At 32.5% G+C, this 26,197-nt stretch overlaps 3 protein-coding genes across 3 annotated transcripts; all 3 read right to left on the bottom strand.

The window, feature by feature from the left end:
• Positions 1-242: 242 nt before the first annotated feature.
• On the bottom strand, positions 243-12,624 carry LOC148277542 (ribosome biogenesis protein BOP1 homolog). Its single transcript, XM_088232746.1, has 16 exons — positions 12,405-12,624; positions 12,101-12,193; positions 11,273-11,332; positions 10,434-10,848; positions 9,687-9,849; positions 8,499-8,640; positions 7,566-7,748; positions 6,792-6,941; positions 6,482-6,649; positions 5,777-5,951; positions 4,587-4,808; positions 4,168-4,271; positions 2,889-3,062; positions 1,861-2,006; positions 1,370-1,519; positions 243-437 (listed from the first exon to the last, which is right to left on the bottom strand). Exons 1-16 carry the CDS (start codon positions 12,519-12,521, stop codon positions 284-286), a joined length of 2,616 nt encoding a protein of 871 aa, XP_088088872.1. The 5' UTR covers positions 12,522-12,624; the 3' UTR covers positions 243-283.
• A 3,277-nt stretch (positions 12,625-15,901) lies between these two features.
• LOC148277543 (uncharacterized) lies at positions 15,902-20,890 on the bottom strand. Its single transcript, XM_088232750.1, has 3 exons — positions 19,532-20,890; positions 18,197-18,412; positions 15,902-16,219 (listed from the first exon to the last, which is right to left on the bottom strand). Exons 1-3 carry the CDS (start codon positions 20,690-20,692, stop codon positions 15,941-15,943), a joined length of 1,656 nt encoding a protein of 551 aa, XP_088088876.1. The 5' UTR covers positions 20,693-20,890; the 3' UTR covers positions 15,902-15,940.
• Positions 20,891-21,646: 756 nt separating this feature from the next.
• On the bottom strand, positions 21,647-25,325 carry LOC148277544 (spermatogenesis-associated protein 17-like). Its single transcript, XM_088232751.1, has 3 exons — positions 25,251-25,325; positions 24,678-25,160; positions 21,647-22,334 (listed from the first exon to the last, which is right to left on the bottom strand). Exons 1-3 carry the CDS (start codon positions 25,316-25,318, stop codon positions 21,848-21,850), a joined length of 1,038 nt encoding a protein of 345 aa, XP_088088877.1. The 5' UTR covers positions 25,319-25,325; the 3' UTR covers positions 21,647-21,847.
• Positions 25,326-26,197: the final 872 nt, after the last annotated feature.

Below are 26,197 nucleotides of genomic sequence, written 5' to 3' on the forward strand. Positions count from 1 at the left end.
GTGGGGCTGAAGTTTCTCATTAAAGCATTTTCACATTACACGCGATAGAAATTTTATGCGTAGCATAACGATAAGGTTCTTTAGAAAATGCAAGCAAGAAAGGCAATATTTCTCATGTTGTAATGCCATATATTACGCATTTGTAAAGTGACTATTTAATTTAGTGTCATCGGTTCTACATTTACCTGAGAATATAATATATATAGGGATGAAACAAGGAAATAAATAAAATGCCATTAGTAAATAATTAAAAATATTTATTTAATTGTGTGTGATAATAAATCTATGTATATAGTCGAATAGTGCAATCGGCTCCCGCTGAGAATACCCAGGGTTGGAGTGGGTGGAAGGTAACTCCGAGGATACCGAAGTCCTCATGAGCTTCATGAGTCTGCAGCTGCTTCAGGGGAACTATCAGAGGATTCTGGAGAAGATCACTGTTAAAATAAAAAAAAACTGTTAATTAATATGCCATGTAGCTTTTTCAAATTACGTAGGTATAACATGGTGTTATATGAGGTGAAATACGGCGACGTATAGGTATTGCCAAAAGTGCTACGAGTCGGCTGGTGAAGATCTGGAAGAATCACAGAATAACCATTCACACCAAAAAGAGACTGGTGAAGGTCTTGGTTTTCTTAGTGTTCGTGTACGGTGTGGAGTGTTGGCCACTGAGAGAATCTGAAAAGAAAAGATCGAAGCTGTCGAAATGTTGTGTTGGCGGCGAATGCTGCAGATTCCGTGGACGGCCAGACGTACGAATGCATCTATACTCCAGGAACTGGACATAGGAGAAAGACTAACATCCATATGCGAGAAAAGAATCCTGCAGTTTTTTGGGCATATTTCCAGGGGAACTCTGATAGTTTGGAGAAAACTATTACGACAAGGTCGCGTGGACGTCAATCAACAAGATGGAGCGGCACAGTCACTGAATCATTAGAATCATCACTGACGAATGCCTATAGAAGAGCACAAGACCGTTCCAGATGCAGGAAGACTGTCCACAAACGAGCCATGCCTGGAGTCAGGTGTAATCACCATCCTCAGACATGAGGTACGGATTGAAGAGAGAGGTATAACATAACTAAAAACACTGATTTTATAAAAAATACTTGAAATAAGTATAAATTAAATTAACAATATTTTTAAAATACAAAATTTTAAGATTTTTTGGTGTATAAATGTATAAAAATGTACCATAAGATACCTGAAATTATGTAGAATAAATTGAAGAAGTGCTAGGTTTACTGTAGTAATTTGATACAAATGTAAATATCATGTAATATAAACTATCTAAATCTAAGTAATTAAATGTGAAAAAAATAATATATTAGGCAGGTGCATAAAAAAAAAGACCGAAACTTACTTATACACCATTCCATGGGATATGATGAGCTTTCTATCATCAGATCCGGATGCGAAAAGGGGATATCTCTTGTGGAAGGCGACACCTCGCACAGCTGCACTATGGAGTCGAAGTGTCTGGTACGGTTTGCTTGAGAGATCGAGATCAAACCTGAATACAAAAACAAGGCATTATTAAGTTAGGTTATAAAGGCTTAAGAGTTTTCTGAGCAAGTAGGAATTTACTGTATATAAATACTGGATTAAACGTTGAGTATTTTTATTGAAATACATTTTTATTTCACAAAAATTTTATCAGTCGTAAAATTTCACATTCGTTTTTATCGCTGGTCAATTATTAAGATATCAAATATAAGTTTAAAAAATTAAAGTAAAAAATTGTGATTCTATCATCATACAAGTTTTCATAATGGAACATCCTTAGCTAACTTAAACATTTTAAACATTCGATAGAAGAAAATGGCATTTGAAAAATATTTTAATAAAACTGACCACATCATTTTTCTGTCATAAGAAGCGACAAGTAAGTTGTCGCCTGCGGGGTGTATTGCCATACAACTGATCCACTGTGCTGAGGTGAGAAGTTTTTTAACTAACTCCTGTTTTACAAGATCGTATACTCTTACAATACGTTGGGTCTGAAAACAGAGAAAAAATATTATAATAAAGAGTCTATAATGAGCGTTTTGAGTGTGCGGCGGTGGATCTGGCTTGGACACATGTTGCGGGTGCCTCGGAAGAGCCTTAACCCGAGTTGCCTCTTCTCCACACTCACGGGGTCCCGCCGTCTTGGAAGACCGTCGATGACAATCTTTCGGTTTTATTTGGCCGATCTGAGGGAAACAGGGTTGATGTGGGAGGAGGTGAGAGTGCTGGCTGGCGATAGTCTCCTAGAGGCGTCTGATAATGTCCACATGCTCCACTTAGGAGCAGATGCGGAAAAAAATAATGAAAGTGTAAAAATTATACCACAAAACATATAATAACAAAGATAAAGAAGAAAATATAGAAATCCAGGCATTTACGGGACTTATAACCTGTTATTGGTTGGTTTAAGTGATCGATTTACACACTGAGTAAATATTACCATTCTGCCTGCATTCAGCATCTTTACTTCAAACCATAAACTACGGCCCAATCGGAAGTGAAATATTTTAAATAAAAAATAAGAAGGTTGCGATATGTGTCCATATGAGCAGATTCTACGAGAAAAAAATCTCCACTAACATGTTATAATTTCACAAATGGGGGGTTAAAATCAAAAAACGCCACTGTCCATGATCACTGTTTTTGGGAAGACCAACAAATCCAGTAGCAAAGAGACTATTTCTTTTAAGTTCAATGTGCAACTTGTGCGTGGTATAACAGGTAGCGAAAAGACTTCCGTTGAATGTGTTTTGTTAGTCTTCCCAAAAAGTAATCATAGATAGTAGTGTTTGTGCTTTTAACCATCTCAAATTAAGTATTCAATAATAAATGCATGATAATTTTAGAAGTTCTCTTATTTAGATTTGACTTACAGCGACAAAAAGGAATGGTCGTATCGGGTGGAACAGAGCACATTGGACCATTCCCTTGGCTCTGGAGAATGGTAGCTGCGACCTTCTTCGGGAAACTTGATGCACTACTACAGAGCGGTTGGCTCCATCTGGTAACACAACACACACGTAGTCACCTCGGCCGTGCCAAACAACCTGAAAAAATAAATTAAACATTTTTTTTTGTTTTGCACCACAGCAGGCCAGGAGGCCCAATCCCAGTGGTGAACACCCAGGATTGAGAAAAATCACATAAAATGTTCATGTTCCCGTGAGTCAAGCGTCTTGACCACTACACCATAGAGGCCCCCTAATATTTATGGTTACAATGTCCATATGCCAATCACACACACACACGCGCATTATTTTACCAGAAATCTAGAGCGTCGACTGAAGAAAGCAACTTAGCATTTTCTGTTTATAACACAATACATTACATTGTCCAAGACCAGCTTATTACACACAGAACTCTTAATAACGAAATTAGTTGAAAAGTGACAGTGCATCAACTTCACCCCCGCCATAGAGACGTCCAGAACAAAAGATCGTGACATATAAAAGGAACGGGTCGTATCAACATCATTGTTCAGTGTTCATCTAGTCACATCATCCAGTTTGATTAGTTCTCACAGTTCTTTAGTATATTCACCATATATACTAAATACATATAGAATATCAACATCCATTCTTCTGCAATCTTCAACTAGTGTAGAAGATCCTCTAATAACAACTAACAAAATCCTATATATTTGTCTTACATTTTGTGTAAAATCACTGAAATTTAGTGATTTTTCTCAAAATAAATACCTAAGTTAATTATCTAAAATTAATGCTGTTCGAAAATTTTAATTTTGCTTTTTCTTTTATGTTTTATTATAGAATTCCAACTGATCATGTGCAATGTAACTGCAAGACATGTTGCTCTTAAAATAATTCTAGACAAAAAATATTAGTTAAACTGTGTTGTTTTTGTCAGAAATAAAAAAAATAGGTTAGGTTAGGTAAATTTCAAAATTAGTTTTAATTTATAAAACATATTTTTTATATGACATATAAATGGTTCCTTTGCGTGATCAACTGATATTTGAGTCGCCTGAACATTACATAAATTATGCAACGTTATAGTAACTTGTGAATTTGATTTTAGCAGAACATATTATACTATAAATCAATGTTTTAAATTTTTTCAGGAACAGGATTAACGTGCCAAATTTTTGGTATATTTCTAAAGGGAATCTTTTATGATACACAAGTAAATTACCTGCTTAACTTCTTTGAAGTGACTGACGCTGATTCTAATGCCTAACTTCCACAACTCTGGTGATACCGTTTCCCACTGAACAGCTGTTCGAATCCTTTCATCGGCTAGAAAAAAAATTGGAATGATAAAAATAATATTTAGGTAGTTTGTGAAACCCCATGAGAGATCATTTTAAGGGGGTCTATAGTATACCTACAGTTCAAAATCATAAAACGAGAAGCAGGTCAGTATTTATAAATATTTAAATATTTTTTAAGTCTCGACAAACAAATAATATAACATATTTTATACTAAATAAATATATAACTACTTAAGTGATTTAACTTGAAAATTTGCAGTTTGTGCTTCAAATATCAGTGTTCAATTGGATAATTATTACGCTTGGGAATTTATTATAGTAAGTAGTACATTATACATACCGATATATTCAGAGTTATCGGGAGCCTCTGCCAGCAACTCGTCGGTTCTCTCAGCGACCTTGTGGTCTCCGACTCCCTTACCCGGTGAGAAAAGCAGCATTCGTTGGCCGCAGGTAATGGCGAGGAGAGAGAGAGAAGTCACGGGAGAAGCCTGTACACTCTTTACTGCTTCGTCACCAATTTTTGTGGTCTTCAAGCAACGTCCGGTGCTAACTTCCCATACTGTAAAATAAAGAGAAAAAAATCCTCATTTTTAACAATACATTGCGCACAGAAATAAACTCCTAAATCGATTTTTAAAAATTGATTGTGAAACTACCGTAGAAGATAGCGATAAATGGTATATGTGCTTTATTGAATGCATGCTGATACTGGTTAGCAAAAAATAATTAAATTACTGCTTCAATACAGGCTTACTTACTTACACGGGTAATTACAAAACCAAATAAAAAATTCCTGCCACTTTTTTTTATGTTTGAAAAGAGACAAAATTCATTATCTGAAGTACATCATCCATCTGATAAAATTAAGTAATTACTCAAAAAAGCCGAATTTCTAGGAGAGCCTAAACACCAAAAAAAAAACGTTATCCTAAAACCACATATTTTTCAATGAATTTTTTTGTTTTTCTTAGCACACTTTAAATACAGTATTTTTATGGGACCCCCAGAACCACAACTTTATTATACTACTCGTATACCCTCTGAGGGTCGCGACCTGCAGGTTGAAAAACACTGCTTTAAAGCAATGCCAATGTGTCATATATATTTCGATTTGTCTTAAAAAAATATATTATTTTTTACTAATCTTTGTTGTCATAAAAATAATAAAAATTGTTAAAAATATGACACTGTTTGACAACGGCGATGCTCAAATAAGTGTTAGTGTAAGTGGGTCATACACCCATCAAGCGGGTAAATCAAAAAAGTAGAATTATCTCATTTTTCAGCATATGAGATTTCTATAAATAATATATTCTGTATTACTTAACTAAAATCAGATTTTTTATAGGTACAACTATTTTATCGGATGTGCGATATGAGCATTATAAGTATCGATAGCAGAAAATAGTGTTTTTTTTTGACAAATATAATGATACTATGAAATAATTCTTTTTTAAAAATCTTAATAGAATATATCGTTATTCGTTGGACGTTGAAGGTGTAATCTCTAAGTGAGGAGAAACTTACTTTTGACAGTTCCATCATCACACCCGGAGTACATATATTGGCCTGTGGGGTCTACATCGATGCAGCGCACAATATCCGTGTGCCCTCGGTACACCATACTCTCGTGGGTAGGGAAAGGCTGAAGATCCTGAGGATTGGGTAGCTTGGGGACGAGTTGATGAGGTTCGATTGTGAGCTGAAATCACATATTAGAGATTAGATGATTGGAACATGATTTAACTTTGTACAATTTCATATCCTTTTAAATACCATTATTCATTGTCTTGTTTTTTTAATACTACCTGTCTATACCAATCAAAATAAATCAATGTTTCTATGAAAATGCTGTTTTTCTTTCCTTTTTTTGCGCCCCACGTAAACTTAAACCTTCAATATTTGGCCCATGTCAGCCTTTGAGTTTGACATGCTTGATCTAGACTGATTTATGTGATAACGTGAAGCATTTTTACATTATTTCTGCTTCTCCCTGGGACCAAAACCCGGATCTAAGTTATTTTAATTATATACATGATTTTTCACTGGTACAAATTAACCCCGATAATAAATGCTACAATAGTCCGAAATATCTGCAAATATCATAGAATAAAAATCTAGGAAAACACTATCAGCAATTGAAACTTTATGAATGATGAGTTTGTTCATTTCAGCATCTTCATTCTAGTATTGCACAAATGTGTCATCTAAAGGATCTATTTTTATATTTACCCTCATTTTAATAGCGCGAGGTGCTAGATACAGATCTAAACAACGAAGGAAACGCTCTCGAGTGTATCTGGAATATGCTGGAACTTCACGAAGAGAGGCGTACTTTTGTGGCAAGAAAGTGTATTTCCTTTTCCACGGCACGTTCTCCATTCTCTTCCATTGTTTCATCTGAGAAAAAAGTAAAACAGAATTATTTTAAAGTATTGATTAAGAGACAATTAAAACAGTTTTATATCTTCACGTATCTGACAGTATGGTTGTACCGGTGTTATATTTTATTTACATACATATTGTACTACGATATGCATACCTCTCTTTCATCAAGTAAGTACTCAGGAGGAGGATTGTAACTCTCCGCATGTCCAGGAAGGGCCCGTTTAGGTGCCGGAATGTGATTCCTAATCCTTCTCATTTCTTCAGCCTGGTCATCAGTACTCCATAACATGTAGAAACGGGTTTCCTGAAGATTCAATACAAGGCATATTTAGGAATATGTATGCAATAAAGGGAGTTAATACATTACCCACGGATTTTCTGTTCTAAGAGTTATTAACTTAATATCATATGGTTTCTGGCACAAGTTGGTAAATACATTTTACTAGATGTGAGATATTATTTAATTTTTCATCCTAGCTTTAATTTTTTTATTTATTTATTTTATTGCAATTATGCCTGTATGTATTATAAGGATATGTGTTAAACATTTTTTGAATGGACTAAGTCCGTAAAAAAAAATAAAAAAATATTGCACTTTAAGAGTTAAAAGCTCTTTCCAAATCAACAATTCAAATAAAACTGAAACTGATATTACAAAACATTATTTTTGTATTTAGATAATATGAATTATTTTTATTCACTTTTTAAATAAAGATTATTTGATGCCATTTATGAAGACATCACATTATACAAAAATTAGTAGTTACCAATTTGTGCCAGAAACCTGATGATACGTAACCATTCTAGTTCATTAGCTTCATAACCTTGGGGCAATTGATCAAAGAAAAAAAAGATAAATAACTATAAAGTGAACAATATTAACAAAATATATACACTATTTTATATTTTTTAATACATGCCAAATTACCTTTTTCTTTTCTCTGTCTATTCTATCTTGTTCTCTGGTCTTGATCCACCCAGCTCGCAGCGCGCGGACCAGCCTATTGACCTGACGCTGCTCTAACTGAGAGGGTAGGAAGGACCTCTTGTGTTCGGGAAATGCTCGAACTGGAGTTGGGAGAACTATACTCGTAAACCACTCCACCCATTCCTACGGACAAAATGACAAACGCAATAAAACAAAAGTAAATGAATAATTGAGACATGAGTGGATAAAGGTGTTATTTGATAAAAACAAACAGCAGAGACATCTGGGGTTAATGTTTTGAACACCAGTACAATAACACTTTCATTAATTCTCAAAATCAGTTTACTGCTACTTTTTGCATGGTGAAGTTGGCTTTTAAAAAAAATTACGACATAACGCCTTCCATCCATTCATGTCTTCAATTCTGACATCTGTGTCAGCCTTTTTTAAATGTTGAAAAGCTCATTACATCGCATCATTTAATCTATATAATAAAATAGCTAAAAACAAAGAAGCTAATTTGTCACTACACTGCTGTAGTAGTAATGGTATGTAAATTTTGATGCAAGAAATATTTGTTTTGACAATTTATTTTACCAAAAAGCATAGCAAGTTTATTCCAGTTCATTGTTGCATTAAGGCGCTGGGCGCACTTAATAGATATTTTTTGTAGGAAGATATAATCGGTGTTGGTGATTTATTATAAATAAAAATAATTTTATTTATTTCCGCATAAACATATTTACTATAAAACATTATTATCGAAAGTCAATTATAATAGTAAGCTGTGCATAATCGCTTATTTTGAAAATTCGCCCCTGGTGCATATTATACATATATGTATTAAATGACCAATCATCAATAAATAAATTATCAATTTATTAAAATTAGTAAAAATACAATAATATGGATTTATTAATAAAAGACTCTTACGGGATAATCTTCGTAGGATGGATCAGGAGTTCTGCCATGTCTCAACCTTGCCAGGATCTCCAAATCCGCCTTGCTGAGGATAACATCTTGTCCTGTCAGAGGATCATTTACCGTCCGCCAAAAGTCTGGATCCTCACACCGTCTGTAAACAAAACAAAATATTTTTTTAAATCAATAAAAAAAACTGACAAAAATAAACAGGTAAATATTATTGGTTCAACTTTCAGTTGTATTTACTTATTTATTAACGGACCATTGTCCATTTATAAAGGTTAACAAGATACATTTGAAATTAAGTCAAAATTACAAATATAGGAGACAAAACAACAAACAACAGAGCTTTGATCAAACATTCAATGACTTCAAGACAAGATCTGGGCTCTTAATTTAGCGCTCGTTTCAACTGTGGTAGACTTAAACCGAAAATATCCAGATATTATATGATACATAGATACAATACGACAAATATAGAATACTAGTGCATTAAGGCCATAGTTTGTTACAGAACAAACATAGGCTGATCGTGGAACAGCACTTCAATATACTGAATATATAAATCAAGTCAATGTAAGTACTAAGTTTTGTAGACTCTAAATATTCAACACTGACTTCATATCAGTGAACAAATAGTCACCCCTCTCTAAGCCAAACATTCATGCTACTTTTGTAAGCACATGATGTTGGACCGATTCAATTTTTTTAAAGTAATAACCCGCTAAGCCTCCATTTTGAGGCTTGTCAGAAGGTGGGATAGAGGGGATATGAAAGGAGGTAATGAAAAATACACACAACACTCCGACCAATTGAGGAAAAAATCTTTCTTGGATTTTTTTTCTTGCAACTGGCGAGAATCGAACCTGCGAAACCAGTTTCACAGTTGGCCGTCTAACCAACTGCACCACGGCGCCTGTCTTTGTTTGATTTGATGATGTTTCTCTAACTTTAAATTTGATTGTCAAATACATAAATATATGTAATATTTAATTATGAATAACTATGATTAGCAAAATTAATGTAAAACAGACAATACATAACAGCACTAAACGTGTGAAGAATTTTTGGTACATTTTTTTGGAAGATTTACCATCAATTTATTGTGGATTGTGGTTAATCTTCACATAAGTGAAAAGTTTTTTAAAAAATCAAAAGGCATTAAGTCATAAGGAAATTTGTCAAGTTCAAACTTACTTTAAAAATTCTTCTATTTGATCTCGCTGAGGAGGTTTTAGAATTTGTTTACCATCCCAATCATAACCTATGTGTGGATAGTCTTTATACCAATGTAACGGGACATCGCCTATTGTATTTCTGCGGTCTTCTTCATCTGATGAGTCATCACTTAAATATTCATCTTAAAAAAAAAAACAAAAACAAAATGAGTACTCCAGAAATGCATAAAGTCCACTCAAATCTTGAATAAACCTCTGCTTATGTGTGTGAGTAACACAAATTAAATTAGTATGTTTACTTGGTTTTTCGAGAGGCACAAACAAATTAACGTAGGCTTATTAGTCATTCATATGCACTGTACACAACCATTTAAACACTAGTTTTAATTTATCTTGTCAACAATTAAATATGACTCTAATGCATGAGTTTCATGGTTTGATTTCTGATAAGGTTTTGTCGTTATTTAAAAATGGATTCTTCACTATACATAATACATATTTCATAGTTTTCGCAGACTGACTAATGGTCACTGAATAAACTGATTTACTTAATCAATTATCAGGATAAGGGTATATTGGGGCAAATAAGTGTAGAGATACAGAGAACAAATGATAATATTTGGTAGATTTTAAATAAAATCAAAAAAAAAAATGTGCTGATTCATATTTTTTGCATCACTAATATATGTGTGTATTTTTTTCTTTACTCTACAAAGATCTAATGATAAATTAATACTAATTTAATATCTCAAATAAATTTACAAACCTTTTTTAGTTTCAGTGTCATCTTCGTCATCTTTACTTTCAACTTTTGATTCATTCCCATTTACACCAACACCTTTCTTGTTTAATTTATGAACACTACTTGCTGTACCACCACCTTTTTCTTTAGTTGTATCGATACTTTTTGTTGATTTAGTTTTTATTTTATTGGATGTATTTTGTTTAGAAATGACAGGAGATTTTTTTTGTGGAATCTCTGCTTTTTTATCTTTAGATTTTTTAGAAACTTCTAGTGTTTTTGCTTTTGCATTTTTTACATCTGATTTTGTTTCTTTATTCTTTTTAGTTGCTTTATTAGATTTTGTTTCAGAGCCTTCGTCACTAGAATCCTGTTCAAATCCAGATTCTGATTCATCACTAGATCGATCATCTTCTTCATCACCATCATCTTCACTGTCCTATAAAAATGAAGATATACTATAGACACGTAAAAATTGATTTGAACATCTTCCTGAATGCGGAATCCGACAATACTATATGTGTTGTTAATACTATATTAGACAATGATTATTATCATTGAACTAAATAAATAAGAAAATTAAAAAAATAAACATGTCCGTATATAATTATTAATATTTGTCTAAAAGATGCAATGGTTTCCTGAAATCAGAAGGTACATTAATAAAGTTTGGACAAATGGAGTAATAATAAAACAAGCATTATTCGAAAAACATATAATAAAATCATGATATCCAACACAAATATTCCATTTACAAGAAATATGTTTCCAACAAAAGTTCCTCCGTTTAAAGAAAATCCAGTCTTAAACATTTCCCTTGAAAACCTAAATTTGGTAAAAACAAGTTTTAAAAATCAAATTACCTCTCCCGGGCTGGATTCGAATGATAGATCGTCATCGTTATCAGAATCGAAAATAGGTTTCTGAAAAAAAAGAACTAAATTAACAGGTGACTGTCATTTAATTTAATTTATAATTAAAATTTAAAATAAGTAGATACGGTGTTTGTTTCTGGGGGCGATTACAATCCATACCCTCACAATGACGGTATATATAGTCCATAAAATATAGCTTGATTAGAATGACAGCCGTCAAACTAATGTCATTAGTGATGGGAAATTACTGATCACTGATCAAATCGATTTTATCAGTTTTTTCATGCAATCATGAAACTGTGTTTACGAAAATTGATATAAAAACGCAAAAACAAGCCTATTATAGTGTGTTCAAGACAATTATTCACCAAAAAATAAGACATTTATACTTTCTTCATGAACAACATCAAATGAATTATTTTTTTATTCGATCAATTTACATTGATCAATTTGTCTCATCTCTAACATTTTTGCAAAATGATGTAAACTTGTAAGAATGTGGTTAATAATTAGGTTTATTTTAGTTTTAGAGCTGATTTTATATATTTATGTTAATTAATGTTTCAAGCATTGTATTAAAAAAATAAATTAACACGCCAGATACGAACGATTTTTCACGTTTTTGAATATATTTTATAAAATAAGAAAATTAATTAATCAAATATGGTACAATGTTTTTTTTTTATTCACTGTTGTGATAAATCGCATCTGAAAATCCGAAAACATAATACTTTTGGTGTGTAACACATTGAAACGGAAAAATTATGGTATTATTGGTTTGCTCAAAATATTTTAAAGGTTTGTTTTATGACTTACATCCATTTCTCCATCTGAATCCTCAACCTCTCCTTCCGAATCTGAGCTGTCAGCATCCTCATTATTCACTGATGCGAGTAAGTCTTCTGTTTCCTAAAAACGAGAAATATCTCCAAATGCAACATCGTGAGTGAACTTTACATAATATATAGATAGTATTAAATACATCTTCCGAAAGAAAAATGCTGCCGTGCTTTCGGATTCTATAAGTAAAAAAAATATTTTTTTAAACTCGTGTGTATTACCGAAGTTTTCATTTAAATACATGACACCAAGTTTCACAGCTTAACCCTAAAATACTCACATGAATATTTGATTTTTTGACAACCGCGTCATCACTTTCCTCCGATTTAGTTTTTAATTTGATATTTGGTGAATTTGTGTGCTTTCGTTTTTTTAATGCCTCTTTAGAAGGCGGCATTCTCGACGAATTTTGATAAAAATAAAATAAACTTCAACAAACTTTAAGACGCACGTGGGAAAATGTCAAAATTGAGATCACGTGACACTCTATTTTTGCTACTGTGTTGCTATACTAGAGAAAGTAATAACCATTTTTAATTCAAGTGCTTACTTCAATAAAGTAAAGGGACAAACAAAAAACTAAAGATAATTATTATAAGTCATAAAATGTATTATTTTGACCATGTTGAAAAATATTGCTTACGAGCTGAACACGACAATGATTTGCTTTTGCTAGATTTTAATACATACCTACTCGTATATACATATATAATATATATATATATAATGAATACAATCGAAAGTGTGATATCAATAATTATTGAATTGAATTAAAATTAGATATGCGGTGACAGGGAATTTCGATAAATAGGTATTTGAACCTTGTTTTCCTTTCACTGTCTTGAAGACGCCTCTCCGACGATGCAAAAAAGATAACAGCATTTCGGACTTTTTATGCCTAACTAAAATAAACTTATAGAGTCTTTACCTTCTCTTAAATGTTATTCATCTCTGTTGTAATGTGTTAATGTAAACAGCTCCCTAGGGAGTTGAATCCAGTCCTTGTCTACAAAAATTTGGACAAACTCAAAATATTGTTGATAAATTACCTGGTCCATGAAGAAGTATAGAAATTGAAAAAATAATATTTTCAGGTGTTGCCTAGTATGTAGGTGAAATAATTCAATTAGATGAATCTCACCCGCATAAATAAAGGTTTCAGCTCTTTAACTTCACAAACATCAACAGATGAAAGAATTGAAGGAATATAGATGTTCAAATATAGGCAGAATGGTGAATGTTACACAGTGTGTAAAGTGGCCACTTAAACCAGCCATTGACAGGTCATAAGCCCTGTAGATGCCTGGATTTCTATATTACCTTCTCTTAAATGTTCTTCATCTCTGTTGTAATATGTTATTATAGAGTCTCATATTCCGCACCTCAAAATTGAACTGATTTCATTATTTTTTGAAAACGGAGTAAGTATCGGAAATAAATTTTTTGTATCAGTACGTTTTGCATTTTTCAAAAATTGCTATCATATTTGTATACCGTGCGCCCAAAGACCGCCGATGTAACTGGACGTTTTTATGGGATTTTGGATGATTATAATTCTCATAATAAGCCATTTATCAATAAACCAAAATATTGAGATACGCCGAAGGTAAATATTTATAGTGCCATAACCCAAGATGAAAATACGGTAATATGTTTGGATGAAGAAAAGTCAGACCGCGTTACCTCTCAAGATAAAACACTATTAAGTAAATTTACAAAGTGTACTTCATAATGCTTTTATGTAACCAAAGAAAAAGGTTCGGTTTTCTTAAATAAAACTATTGATTTATTAGTACACATCGACTCACCCTGAGCCCTCTAAAATTATGACACTTAAATGCCCAAACGCTCAGTCATGGCCAAGCGTATTTAGTCGTTTTTTAACTGCCAGCCGGTTTTGACTAGAGCTTGATATTTCATTTAAAACCCAAATGCCCGATTGTGCGTGAAAGCGTTAAAAAACTGTTCGGATGAAAGGAAAAAATATGGTGTTACTTTTCGTTGATAAGTAAGAACCTAGGTGCTTCTTAATGTTTGAATTCCAAAACATAAAATAATTTGTTTTCAAATATAGAATTCTTTTGGCAAATGTCAAACTCTGCTCTTCAGGGTGTTTGTTTTTGTTGATTTTTTTTGTCTTTTGCCATACGCTAAATAAATTATCAATTTTACCTTTGTATGTTTCTATTTCACTGTGTAATCGACAATAAATTACATATTTTAATTTACTTGTTTGATTGTAAAAATTTTGGTAGCTTTATATTTTTTTCCAGGAATAATGACAAAGGTACTGCGCATGTCTATCATCAATAAAATAAATTTTACAAGAAATTTGATGGTTCAACTATTCTTAATTCTATAATGGTACAACTAACTTATGGCATAATTTATTACACTTTTAAATTATAATAATAAAAATCCGTAGGTATTTAGTTTAATAAGGAAGTTCACTGTCTTTTTCAATTTTTTTTATTTGTTGATAGATTATTAAATTAAGCCAAAAACATTTTTTAAAAAAAAAATTTATATATCGTATTATCAGCGATATGATTTTTTAATGCTTTATATTTCTCAAGTAACTCCGGGTGTGATGTCAGAAGTTTTTCTCTATTAGTTCTTCCAATTGGTTCGTTTACGGTAAGCCAACCGGGTATCCTTCATAGATCTCATATCATTGGTTGGTTCATATGAACCAGTGACGTCGATTAAAGTGGTGCGTTTTTATTGAAATGTATAAAAAAAAAAATGTACATTGTCAAGAAACTTTGCAATACAATTTAATGCTCTAATTTTTACTGCGCGCAAGAAAACAGTTTTTGTATCCAATTTCCAATAGGGCTGAAGTTCCTCATTCTACTTTTATTTATAATTCTTACGAGCGACTTACGTAAGTGCAAGCAGGGATTGTCAATAATGATTTTACAGAATTATGGGAATAAATAAGTCTAATTTAAACAAATTAAAGCATAATGTAATAATAATTATATGAACAAGTATCGTTTGAATGTACTTAATAAAAACAGATATAAAATATATAACTTTATAAAGTTTTATAGTAAATATTTGTTTGGTCTCCTACCAGTCTGATAATGTTGGGTATGACAAAATCTGGTCACTGGTGAAAATTGGAGGAGGAATTAAACTAAATAATCATTACCTTTTTGCTTTCCTTCCTGATACTTTTCCACGTTTCTACTTCTAATTTGATGTTTCATTTTGTTTTTTAATATTGTTTAAAGTTATTTTGTTACATTATCGATTCATTTTATATTCCATTTTTAAATTACTATAATAATTATGTTTTTGTACTATATTATATTGATTTGAACAATAATACATTATTTAATACTGGTTTATGTTTGTAACTTCGTTTGTATTATTTATATTTTATTAGTTTCATGAGTACTTAATGTTATTTCTTTTATTTGGATTATTATTGTTAATTTTTATTTTGTATTATTTTAAGTTATTTTATATGTTTTGTTAATTATTATGGCTAAACACAGGCACAGCCTTAAAAGCTACAATAGATTAGTGAATATGTATACAAATGTAGTTTGAAATGAATAAATAAATACAAAATGCAGTTCCACCAAGAAATATCAGTAGAAAAACTCAATTTATTTATGACACTATCGATTAACCAGCTTCATATTTCCATTATTTTCAGCTTCATATTTTTTTTCCCGTATTATGTTTAACTTTAGGCAACCAATAAATCAATAAAGTGAAAAACAAATAAATAAATCAAATATTGTTTAATAATTCTTGTAAACATACTTTTTTTAAAAACACAACCATTATTATAAAATATATTCATAAATATCTTAAGTAAAGTTTTAGACATTGTGGTAAAGGTAATTTTTTCAAAACAATGAGGAACTTTTCAGTTGTACTTGCATTTAGCCTCAACCGTTGTCTTATCACTTTTCTGGACAAATGTTTAAGACTAGGAACATCATTGTTTTTTAACGAATTCAGCAATTCGGATAATCCTTTTGAATCTTCAATGAGCTGCAAAAGGGAGACTTGTTTACGTATATTATCTAGGGACTTCACAGAGAGGCAGCACATTGGTAAAACTTTAAGCATAACCTGTAAAAAAAAATTCAATAAGGAAAATATTCAATATTTCAACAGAGACAAAGGTATCATTAGAAAGGTGGAAATCTAAGTGCAGTAAACCCCCTATAATATTGAGACAGGTACCACGTTATCGGGGGTAACGTTATATGGGGGACTTTACTCGCGCAGGTTGACGTAATCTTCCCAGAACTTGCGGGCAGGGTAGTTCAACGTGACAGTTTAACATTTTTTTTTGTAAATATCTACATTGAGAGATAATGTGTATGACATCTACCGCGCGAACGTTGGACCGGGTCCAGATGCCTCGGTGTAATGTTATATGTAGAGTAAAAAGTATGTAATTACCTTACGTACTTGAAAGTAAGTAAGGTTGACCACACCCCAAAACTGTCATAGCGCAGTACTGGGATCATAATCAGGGGGTTGATTTTTTCTTTGCAAAAATATGCATTATTTTACACATTTTACGATCACTTCAAGAAGTTGATACCTAGTTGGTGCTAGTTAGCACTAATAATAATAATAGCTCGCTCAAATGAAGTGATGGGGACGAAATGTTTGTCAATTAATGGCATACACTATTAATAAATTATAGAACACATTTTACATGTTAAGTTTTAATAAAAAAAATGTGTGCATCAATTTACTTAATCATAATTTATTTATTAATATCCCAGGGATATTTACATATTTACTTACTGTATCATGTGAATATCCCTGGGACAGAGCAGCGATGTGCCGATGAGTCATCAATGTTAGTTCCGCTAAACGTGTCTCAAGGTCAAGGGACATGGACCTACTACGTTATACGGAGGACCATCGTTATAGGAAAAACTGCCGCAAACGTTATAGGAAAAAACCCTATACGAGTGTATGTTATAGGGGGGTTTACTGTATTTACATAGGTAAATCAACAGACCTTTGAGAAATGTCATGGTTATATAAAAATAGTTCATTTTATTTTGAAAATAAACTAAATTTAAAAAATCCGACGCTATTGAATATCCCGCTATTTAAAACTAAACATCACACTATCTCCTCTTCGGGGTAGATGTTGAGGATAGAATACCATACCACTTTCTTGTCATAGATAATTTATTTGCTCTACATTCATAATGTTATCTGCATAATCTTGTAGCAAACTTAGCAACCAATAATTAGGTTTTATGAAATCCACAGGTGGTACATCATCATTAAATTTTGCCTTAAGTAATGATGCAAAGGGCGCTATATTGGTTCACCAATTACAGCATATTTAGATTTTTCACAATCTTAACATTGCAGTTGTATTTTAGAGTAAATATTTTATGATAACCTCTTAGATGGTGGGAAAATGTGATAACCCTAGATTATGAGGCGAACAAATATTTTAATCTACATATTGTGCTAATTACAAATACAGTAAATAAAATAGATTAGAATGTTTTATAGTGTAAATTAGTTTTAAATATACATGTTTGTTGATAATATGTTCGTCATCATAATTTCCTTACATACGAGTAGATGGGTGTTTCGGTTATTTAAAGAGAGTAGCAGTAACAGTTACTGATTCACAAATTAAACTGTTCCTAAATAACAATTTAGAGCAGCGTGGGTAAAAAATCTGGTACAAGCAATAGCTGGAACAGTATCATAAAATTTAATTGAACTATTAATTGTTACGAGACACACTGCTCTGAACTATTTTTTAAGAAACAGTTTCACGTATCCTGGTTAACGTAACAGTTTAATTTAACAACTTGGCTACTTTTTCTTTACAGTAACAATTTAAAAGCGGTATAATAATTTGATTTTTTATGAAACTGTTTTGGAACAATAGCTTAGTTTTCGGAACAATAATTCAATAATCTTATAAATAAATATTTATTGTCGACATAGCTAGAAATTGCATCAAAATCGAATTAAAAACACTCATCCAAGATTCTGGTTCACTTTTACAAACAGAACAGTATTCTTAATTCAACTGAACATGGACAAATATATTACCTCAGCTGATATACGTTGGCCAATGAAATTATATTCACTTAGTTTCTCGACAATTTCTTCTGGATCTACCTTTAGGGAGTAAGTGAGGAGTATTGGTAGTGTGTGTCCGCTAGATGTAATGGAAGCCATGAGAGCATCTGGCACTACATTGTTACTATCATCCGGCATTGTGGAATAATCAACATCACAGCCTTGGCTAACTAATATCTCTATTACCTGAAATAAAAAAATCATATTACACAATATTTTATTATTATTATTGGATATAGGCAGGCAGCCTTTGCTGGTGCGCCTATATATCGTGTTCTGCTTTCTGTGCGTTCTTCTTCCTTCAAAAAAGGATCTAAATGTTTTTTTTACAGGTTGATCGATATGGAATAGACAACTAGGCTTGGCAATTTATTCCAGTCTGAAACCACCCTGCTGGAAAGGAAGTTTTTCTTTGAATGTAGGTGGAATCGGGGACGATGGAGATTCCAGTTACGACCCCGTAAATTGGTGATGGAATTTAATTGACATATATTAACAGTCATAGTAATCATTAAGTGTCTTGTAAGTTATCAAGTCATTTATCTTCCGTCGTTCTTCCAATTATGTAAGTCCTAGTGCTTTTAATCTATTGTGGTATGGCTATGATTCATTTGGAAGTTTTTTGTAGCACTTCTTTGGACTTTTACCAGTAGCTCTGTCTTTAGTGAAACTTGTTAAAGATATCAAAACTACTTGTTTAAGATATCAACACTACTTATTTAAGATATCAACACTACATGATCAAAATTCAGCAATTAGATAAATTCAAGATTTTGTCAGACTGTTCGGTAAATTCTGTTACATAAAAAACACGCAGTTACTTTTAGACCCTCAAATGATTACATTTATACTTATGTCTATCGAGGACATTAAATCACTAACTAGTATTGTTGCAGTTATTAATAAGATATATCATAATGATGATTTCCCTATCCGCACCTAGTGGTGCATAGGGCACTGCACTGCAATTACAACTGCAGCGTATTTGTTACACAGGAGGTGATCAATTGTACCCTTCCAGCGCCAGTCCTGGGGCAATTAAATATCGGAGTATTAAAACAGTAATTTTACGTTGACACTGCCAGGAATTGAACCTGGGTTCTCAAGCATGGTTGGCAAACGTACCAACCTTTATACTACGAGGCAGACTTATCGCCACTCGATTACCTTTTCCAGGGTTTTTATCAGAGAGCCGCCATTGAGTTGAAAGCACTCGCCCAAGGTTCTGGTTTTATTTCACATACAGAATCGTATTTTTCATCCGCTCGGACACAGACAAAATGAAAAAATATGATTTATTTGTACCTGTGCGTGACAATTAGTGTGTTCCGTGTAATGCAAATATACCAATGGAGGACATTCTCTTCTGTACAAAGGATTGACTGCAACTCCTTTAGTCAATAAAAGAAATATTAATGTCTCACACAGATCCGCAGAATATTTATAAATATATTCAATAATATTTAATATTGAACAAAATGGGGGGTTTACAGTGTAGCGAGGTCGGAATCCGAATATTTTTTCAAGTAAAACATGAAACCTGTCACATTTGTTGAAGAATATCGGGCCTAAATCGGATTTTAGCAAAGTTGTAAGAATATCCATGGAAAAGTATAGAGGTTTACAAGCCATGTTCAACAGATCATTTTTGATATTATCAACATTCGTAACAGGAAGAAGCAGCTTAAAAAGTTCCGCATGTCCGTGAGCAACAGCTGTATAAAGTGGAAGGTTTCCTTCGTCGTTAGCGATATCCGGGCTTGCCTTATTTTCAAGTAAGAATGTAGCAACATCCAAAGAGCCTCTTAACACAGCTAATATAAGACCGGTGTTTCCATCATAGGCACATTCGTTGATGTCTAATATAAACGGAAATATGGCGCGCACACATTCGAGAGATCCATTAAAACAAGCGAGGAGGAATGGTGTCAAGCCATAAACATTACGCAGAGTGGGGTCAGCCCCGACGTGGAGGAGGATAGAAGAGACTTCTGCATGGCCACGGTGAGCAGCTTCGTGTAATGCAGTGTCTCCATCATAGTCTTGGAGGCTAATTATGGAGCCCGCGGCTATCAGAGCCTGTACCGCGTCCACACGACCTTGACAAGATACTACGTGTAGCGGAGAAACCATTTCGTTGCTAGCATACTCCGCAACATTCTCTCCATATTCTAACAGTAAAGAAATAGTTTTCATTGAACATTTATTTCTACATGCTAGGTAAAGTGCCGTGTGGCCTTCGAAGGTTTCAGCTAGAGTTGACGTTATAGGATATTCCAAAAGAACTTTTACAGCTTCAAATGCGTCATTAGCAGCTGAAACGTGCAGCGCTGTCCATCCTCGATTATCTGTGCAATTAGGATTCTTTCCTGAATCCAATAAGTGTCTTAATGTTACTGTATCGTTTTTCCCTGCTGCTAAACTAACAGCGTTAGTGCTTAAAGGGTTTAAAGCGCTGAAATCCATTTCGTTTCATATCTTTTAAAACGCTGGTAGAAGGTAGAAGACCATAACATTTTATATTTAAAAAAAGTTATTTCCGTATTTATTCAACTAAGCGGGTTATTTTATGATTGAACGGAAAAATAGAGAAAAAGCAATTAAATTTAAGCGAACTGTCATAATAACATTGAAAATAATTGAATGTCAAATGTCACAACGACATTTGCCGGAAATGCTGCCATTATTAAAAAGGAGCAATAATTTTCTTGCCTGATAAAAAAATTAAAAAAGAATATCTACCTAAAAAATAAATTGAGCTATGATTGGTAACTTTGGAATTTACTTTCACTGGATCATAAAAAAATATTCTTCATCGACAACATTACAAAAGTAACCTTCATTAAATACAGAAAAAAGCGCGTTTTCTACTCCAAATATTAGGTTTGATTCTATCAGATACAATGAATTTGGTAGTTTTTATTTTTTTATTATTACAAAAATTATTTATATGAATTACGATAGTAATTATTATTTGTTTTAATTAACAAAGGTATTGGAATCCTTTATATCGGTCAAAAAAATACAGTTTAGTCTATTTTCAGTAAAACCTTTTCAGTCAAACAAAAAAAAAAAAGATGCAAAAATATTGTTAGGTTAAAATGAATAAATGTAATTTATTTGATTCGCCTGTATTTTAAAATATCAACAACAATAATTATTGTACATAAGTAATGTAGGTATGTACTTCATTTTCGTAAAAAAAATCACCCCAAATGCGAATAAATTGAAAAATACAAGTTCTCTAATTCCAGTGGAGCGTAGGACCAAATAGTTTTTCTCCTCTTCTTTAAAGCGTAATGAATATTTTGAAAATCTTGAACAAGACCCATCCTAATACCATGAAAGATATCAATAAAATTTTCAGCTTCAAATATTTTGGGTAAAATAATATACCTAAAATTGAGTGAATGTTTGTAATTTTTTTTTTGCGGTGCACATTTAATTACTTACCTAATACTTCATTTGCCTAGCATGCAAATTTTCGCCATTACCATCTTAGGCTTATACTACCTAAACAATAAATAAAGACCTAAACGAAAATAGGGAAAACCTATAATGAATGACGTTTTTTGGCTTCATATTTATTTTATTGTGCGTAAGGAGTAATTTAATTGTAAGCTAAAAATTATTTTGTAGCAGAACGTTAACATGATAATCAATGTAATTCAGCGTAGATTTGGAAACAACAAGGCGGTTTACGTAGCTACTAAATTTCGTGTGCGAAATATCAAATTCATGCTGACTGGTAATTTTAATTTCCCTGACAGGTTCTTCATACTTCCCAGCGAAAACAGACTGCACGCATAATTGCTGCTTTCGTTCCTTACAAGTAAGCCTTCCATTAGTAACAAAGTCCTTTTGGTGATCAATATAATTATTCTGCATTTTACTTTCTTTGAGCTCTTTCCCCACGCACATCATTTTCTCAATTTCTTCTTCATCCAAATACCAATAGGTGTCAGCCTGGCCTATGACCGGTAGATATTTTCCGCTGTTTAATGCAAGTTTCTGGGTTTTTACAATTTTTGTATAAAACTTCCGCAGATGCGTCATGTATTTTTTGTAACGAATGCTCTTGAGCAGTTTTTCAAAATCTGACAACTCTCTAAAACAAAGACAACAGCCAAATTACGAACTTTGTAAAACATGTCTGGTACCGGTAAGTCGCCAAAATCTTTTTTGCCCAATAATAAAATTGGTTTATATTAGTTTATTGTGTAATAGAATTTGCTATAAGTTTTGATGTATGTAACTATGTCTTTGTTTATAAAAAAAAACATTTGTGCCGTGTACGCCAATAAAATATCAAAAATAAAGTATGGAAGAGCGCGACGGTGATCAAAATTACATAAAAACTTCATATTTATAACAAGTTACAGAAAACAGGAGTTAATCGACTCAATATCTATAGTTATTTGTTTTTCTTTGTAATAGGATTTCAGACACAATGAATTTTTACCTCTTCTAATTTCTGATATATCTACCAATATATTTTTTTTTGTTAAGTGATTTATGTAGATCTCGAAAACCACTTCTTTCTAAACCGCCTTTCCCACACAATATTATAATAAAAGTAGGTAGTATAAGTAATTCATACCATTTTTTTTTAATTCTCACTTCAATGTTGCAGTTACCTTGCAAATCAATTAAATTTTACACCTGTCGTGTTAAAGCTCTATGGGCGTACATAGATAATAAATAAATAAATATGAAATAAATTTAACATTTACTTTTTACAGGAAAACGTTGGTTGCTGATTCGTCTCTTATAACAAATGTTTATAGTACCAATATTTTGTTTGTCGTTGTTTATTGTTATAATATAAATATAAGATCATCCTTTAAAATACTACCTACTACAAATGTAATATTAAAACAATAAACTTAAGTCACGAGCGTGGCAGACAAAATAATATACTCCGTTGGTGCCCTGAATATATGAAAAACAGTAAAGCCCCAGATGAAGACAGAATTACTAGCGAAATGTTAAAATTAGGTGGTAGAAAGCTGACAGAAGCCATAAAAATATTACTTGATAAATGTTTAGAACAGGAAAAAATATCTGACGATTGGCAAAATGCAGAAATTAAATTATTGTTTAAAAAAGGCGACAGTGACGATTTCGGAAATTATAGACCAATCAGTCTACTGTCACACCTTTATAAATTGTTAACAAAAATTCAAACTAACCGATTGACACAAAAACTTGAGTCTTATCAACCTGTAGAACAAGCAGGCTTTCGCAAAGGCTTTGGAACTAGAGACTACATCCAATATATTCAACTACTCATAGAAAAGTCGACTGAGTACAACATAGTACTACATTTAGCTTTTATCGACTATCGAAAAGCGTTTGACTCAGTTGAAAAATGGGCTGTTAATGAAGCACTCCAAAATGCCCGAGTTGATTAGATTAAAAAAATTCATTTATGACAACGCTGCTATGGATGTGAGGATTAATGAGAACACAAAAACTGATAAAATCAAGAACCGATGAATCAGAGAAAGGTGTCAGACAAGGAGACACAATATCGCCAAAGCTCTTTACGCTAGCCTTAGAGGATGTATTTAAACCCTCAATTGGGAAAATAAGGGTGTAAAGATCGATGGCAGATGATATAGTGGTCATAATTAAAGACATGGATGAACTAGGCGAAATGATTATGGAACTACATGAGGCTTCAAAAAGGATTGGTTTGTAAATGAATATTCATAAAACAAAGATTATGGGTCCAATAGGACGAGACATTTTCATTAACAATAATAAAATCGAAGTAGTTGATGAATATATATATCTAGGACACAAAGTCAAACTTGGTAAAGATAACCAGATAGCGGAGTTACCTAGAAGAATAGGGCTAAGTTGGGCTGCTTTCGGCAAACTTAAATATATTTTTGAAAATAAAGAAGTGGCTATATGCCGACAAAGACAAGTATATGAATCGTGCATATTGCCGGTGACAACATACGAACTAGAAACCATGTCTATAACACAAAAAAGTAGCCAGAAATTAAAATGCACGCAACGATCCATAAAAAGACAGATGCTCGGTGAATGTCTAAGATACAGAGTAAGAAATGAAGAAACAAGGCGCCGAACCGGAGTCATGGATATCATGGATGGAGAGACAAAATGATGGCAGGTGGACACCCAGAATAATAAAGTGAAGACCATGGGCAAACAAAAGAAGAGTTGGAAGGCCACAGAAAAGATGGGTCGACGACATTGCCTCTACTGCCGGTAAAACAGGAATGATGAAAGCGGGTGATAGGAAGGAATGGAGACGTTTGGAAGAGGCCTTTATCCAGCAGTGGAGAGAATAAGGCTAAAGAAGAAGAAGTTGGTGATATTTATTTTTCATCAGAACTGAACAGGGTTCCACCTTTAAGAGCATGTCTGATTATATTAACGAAATTAATTCTTTTATTTGATATATAGGAATACTTACGTTGAAAACCTCTTTGAATAAATGCCAACAGATACTTGAGTGCGTAGCAAATGATGAAGCTTAGCTAAAACGAACACTACCCACTTCCTAGATTCGATTTCAAACTCTTCGAGTCTCTGTTCCTTTAAGGCTTTTTTGTTTGCCTTAATATCTGCTAAGACTTCATCATTTTTCTTTTGGATTTTCGATATCCAATTCTTGAGAGCATAATACGAGAAAACATCTCTACGCGAGAGATAACCAAGCCAAGCCTTCTGGATGATGGATGCCATTTTGTTGTAGTATGCCAAGTACATTTCTTCCACGGTAACTTTAAGAAGATGGCGATAGTACACTCTTCCACGCCATCCCCGATACCATTTTTGAATAACCAAAGCCGACTTGTTCAACTTTATTATGTATCGCTGAATTATAAACCTTCTTACGTAAGATTGGATAGTGCGGGCACAACAAAACCGAATTTTGGCAGTGTTTTCATTTTCACTGGAAATTACAAATCCACAAAATAATTATACATAACCACCTACTAAGTACATCAACATTTAAACACGGCATATTTTACAAAATACTTACTCCGAAAGGTTTTGAGCTTTATCCAAAAAAACGTATATATTTGGAACGAGATTATAAACAGAAGCCATTTTGACAATTGTCAGATTTTAAATAAGGAATATAAATATACACGAGTTAGATGATTTAATTCGTGAAAATAGGGAGGAGGTATCTATTCATAATTATATATGTATATATGTATGTATGTGTATATGTATGTACGAAGTATGTATGCTTTATATTTGTGTATTTAATTGTATTTTTACATTTAATGTAAACTTTTTTTTTTCTTTTCTTCTCTTTTGGGCTATAACTGTTTTTTTTTATTTCTTCAATATTGTTTTTTTATTTATAGGAAAAATATTCGTAAACCATATTTGCCGCAACAAATCGGTTTCTTAGAACAGGCATTTGCCCATATAGGAACCGATTGCAACATTAGGCGTATTAATATTTCTGGCTTGCCGACCCTTCATATACTGAGCCTACTCCTAGTACTAGCAGAATTTGCCAGAGTGTTTTTTGTGCCATTTTGTAACATTGTATGTATAAACTAATAAATAAATGAATTTAATAGAATAGGTATTTTATTCCTTTCAATATTGGTTGAAGTACCTACACGTTGATCACCAAAATGCTACTTACATAAGTTTTATTGTTTAATTTTATTGTAATTTATTGTGACTTGACACGGGCATAGCCTAAAAAGCCTTAATAAGTTCATAAATATTTAATTTTTAATGAATAAATAAATAAATTAGTCTTATATTTTTTACTGAACTTTAGAGTCGGTATATTTGGAATTATGGGCGTCTTTCTGTAGGACCCAAGTCTTTTTTTTTGGTAGGTAGGAAGAAATTGGGTTAAGGCAATATGCCCGCCCTTGTGCATATTTATATAAATTGTTTAAATAGTTAATTAAAATGAGGTTTTGAATAAACGACAACATAGATAAATAATCTAGTATA

This window comes from Micrasema longulum, unplaced genomic scaffold (genome assembly GCF_059751315.1).
Source record: "Micrasema longulum isolate JH-2025_06_02 unplaced genomic scaffold, ASM5975131v1 h1tg001015l, whole genome shotgun sequence".
NCBI classification, from domain to species: domain Eukaryota; kingdom Metazoa; phylum Arthropoda; class Insecta; order Trichoptera; family Brachycentridae; genus Micrasema; species Micrasema longulum.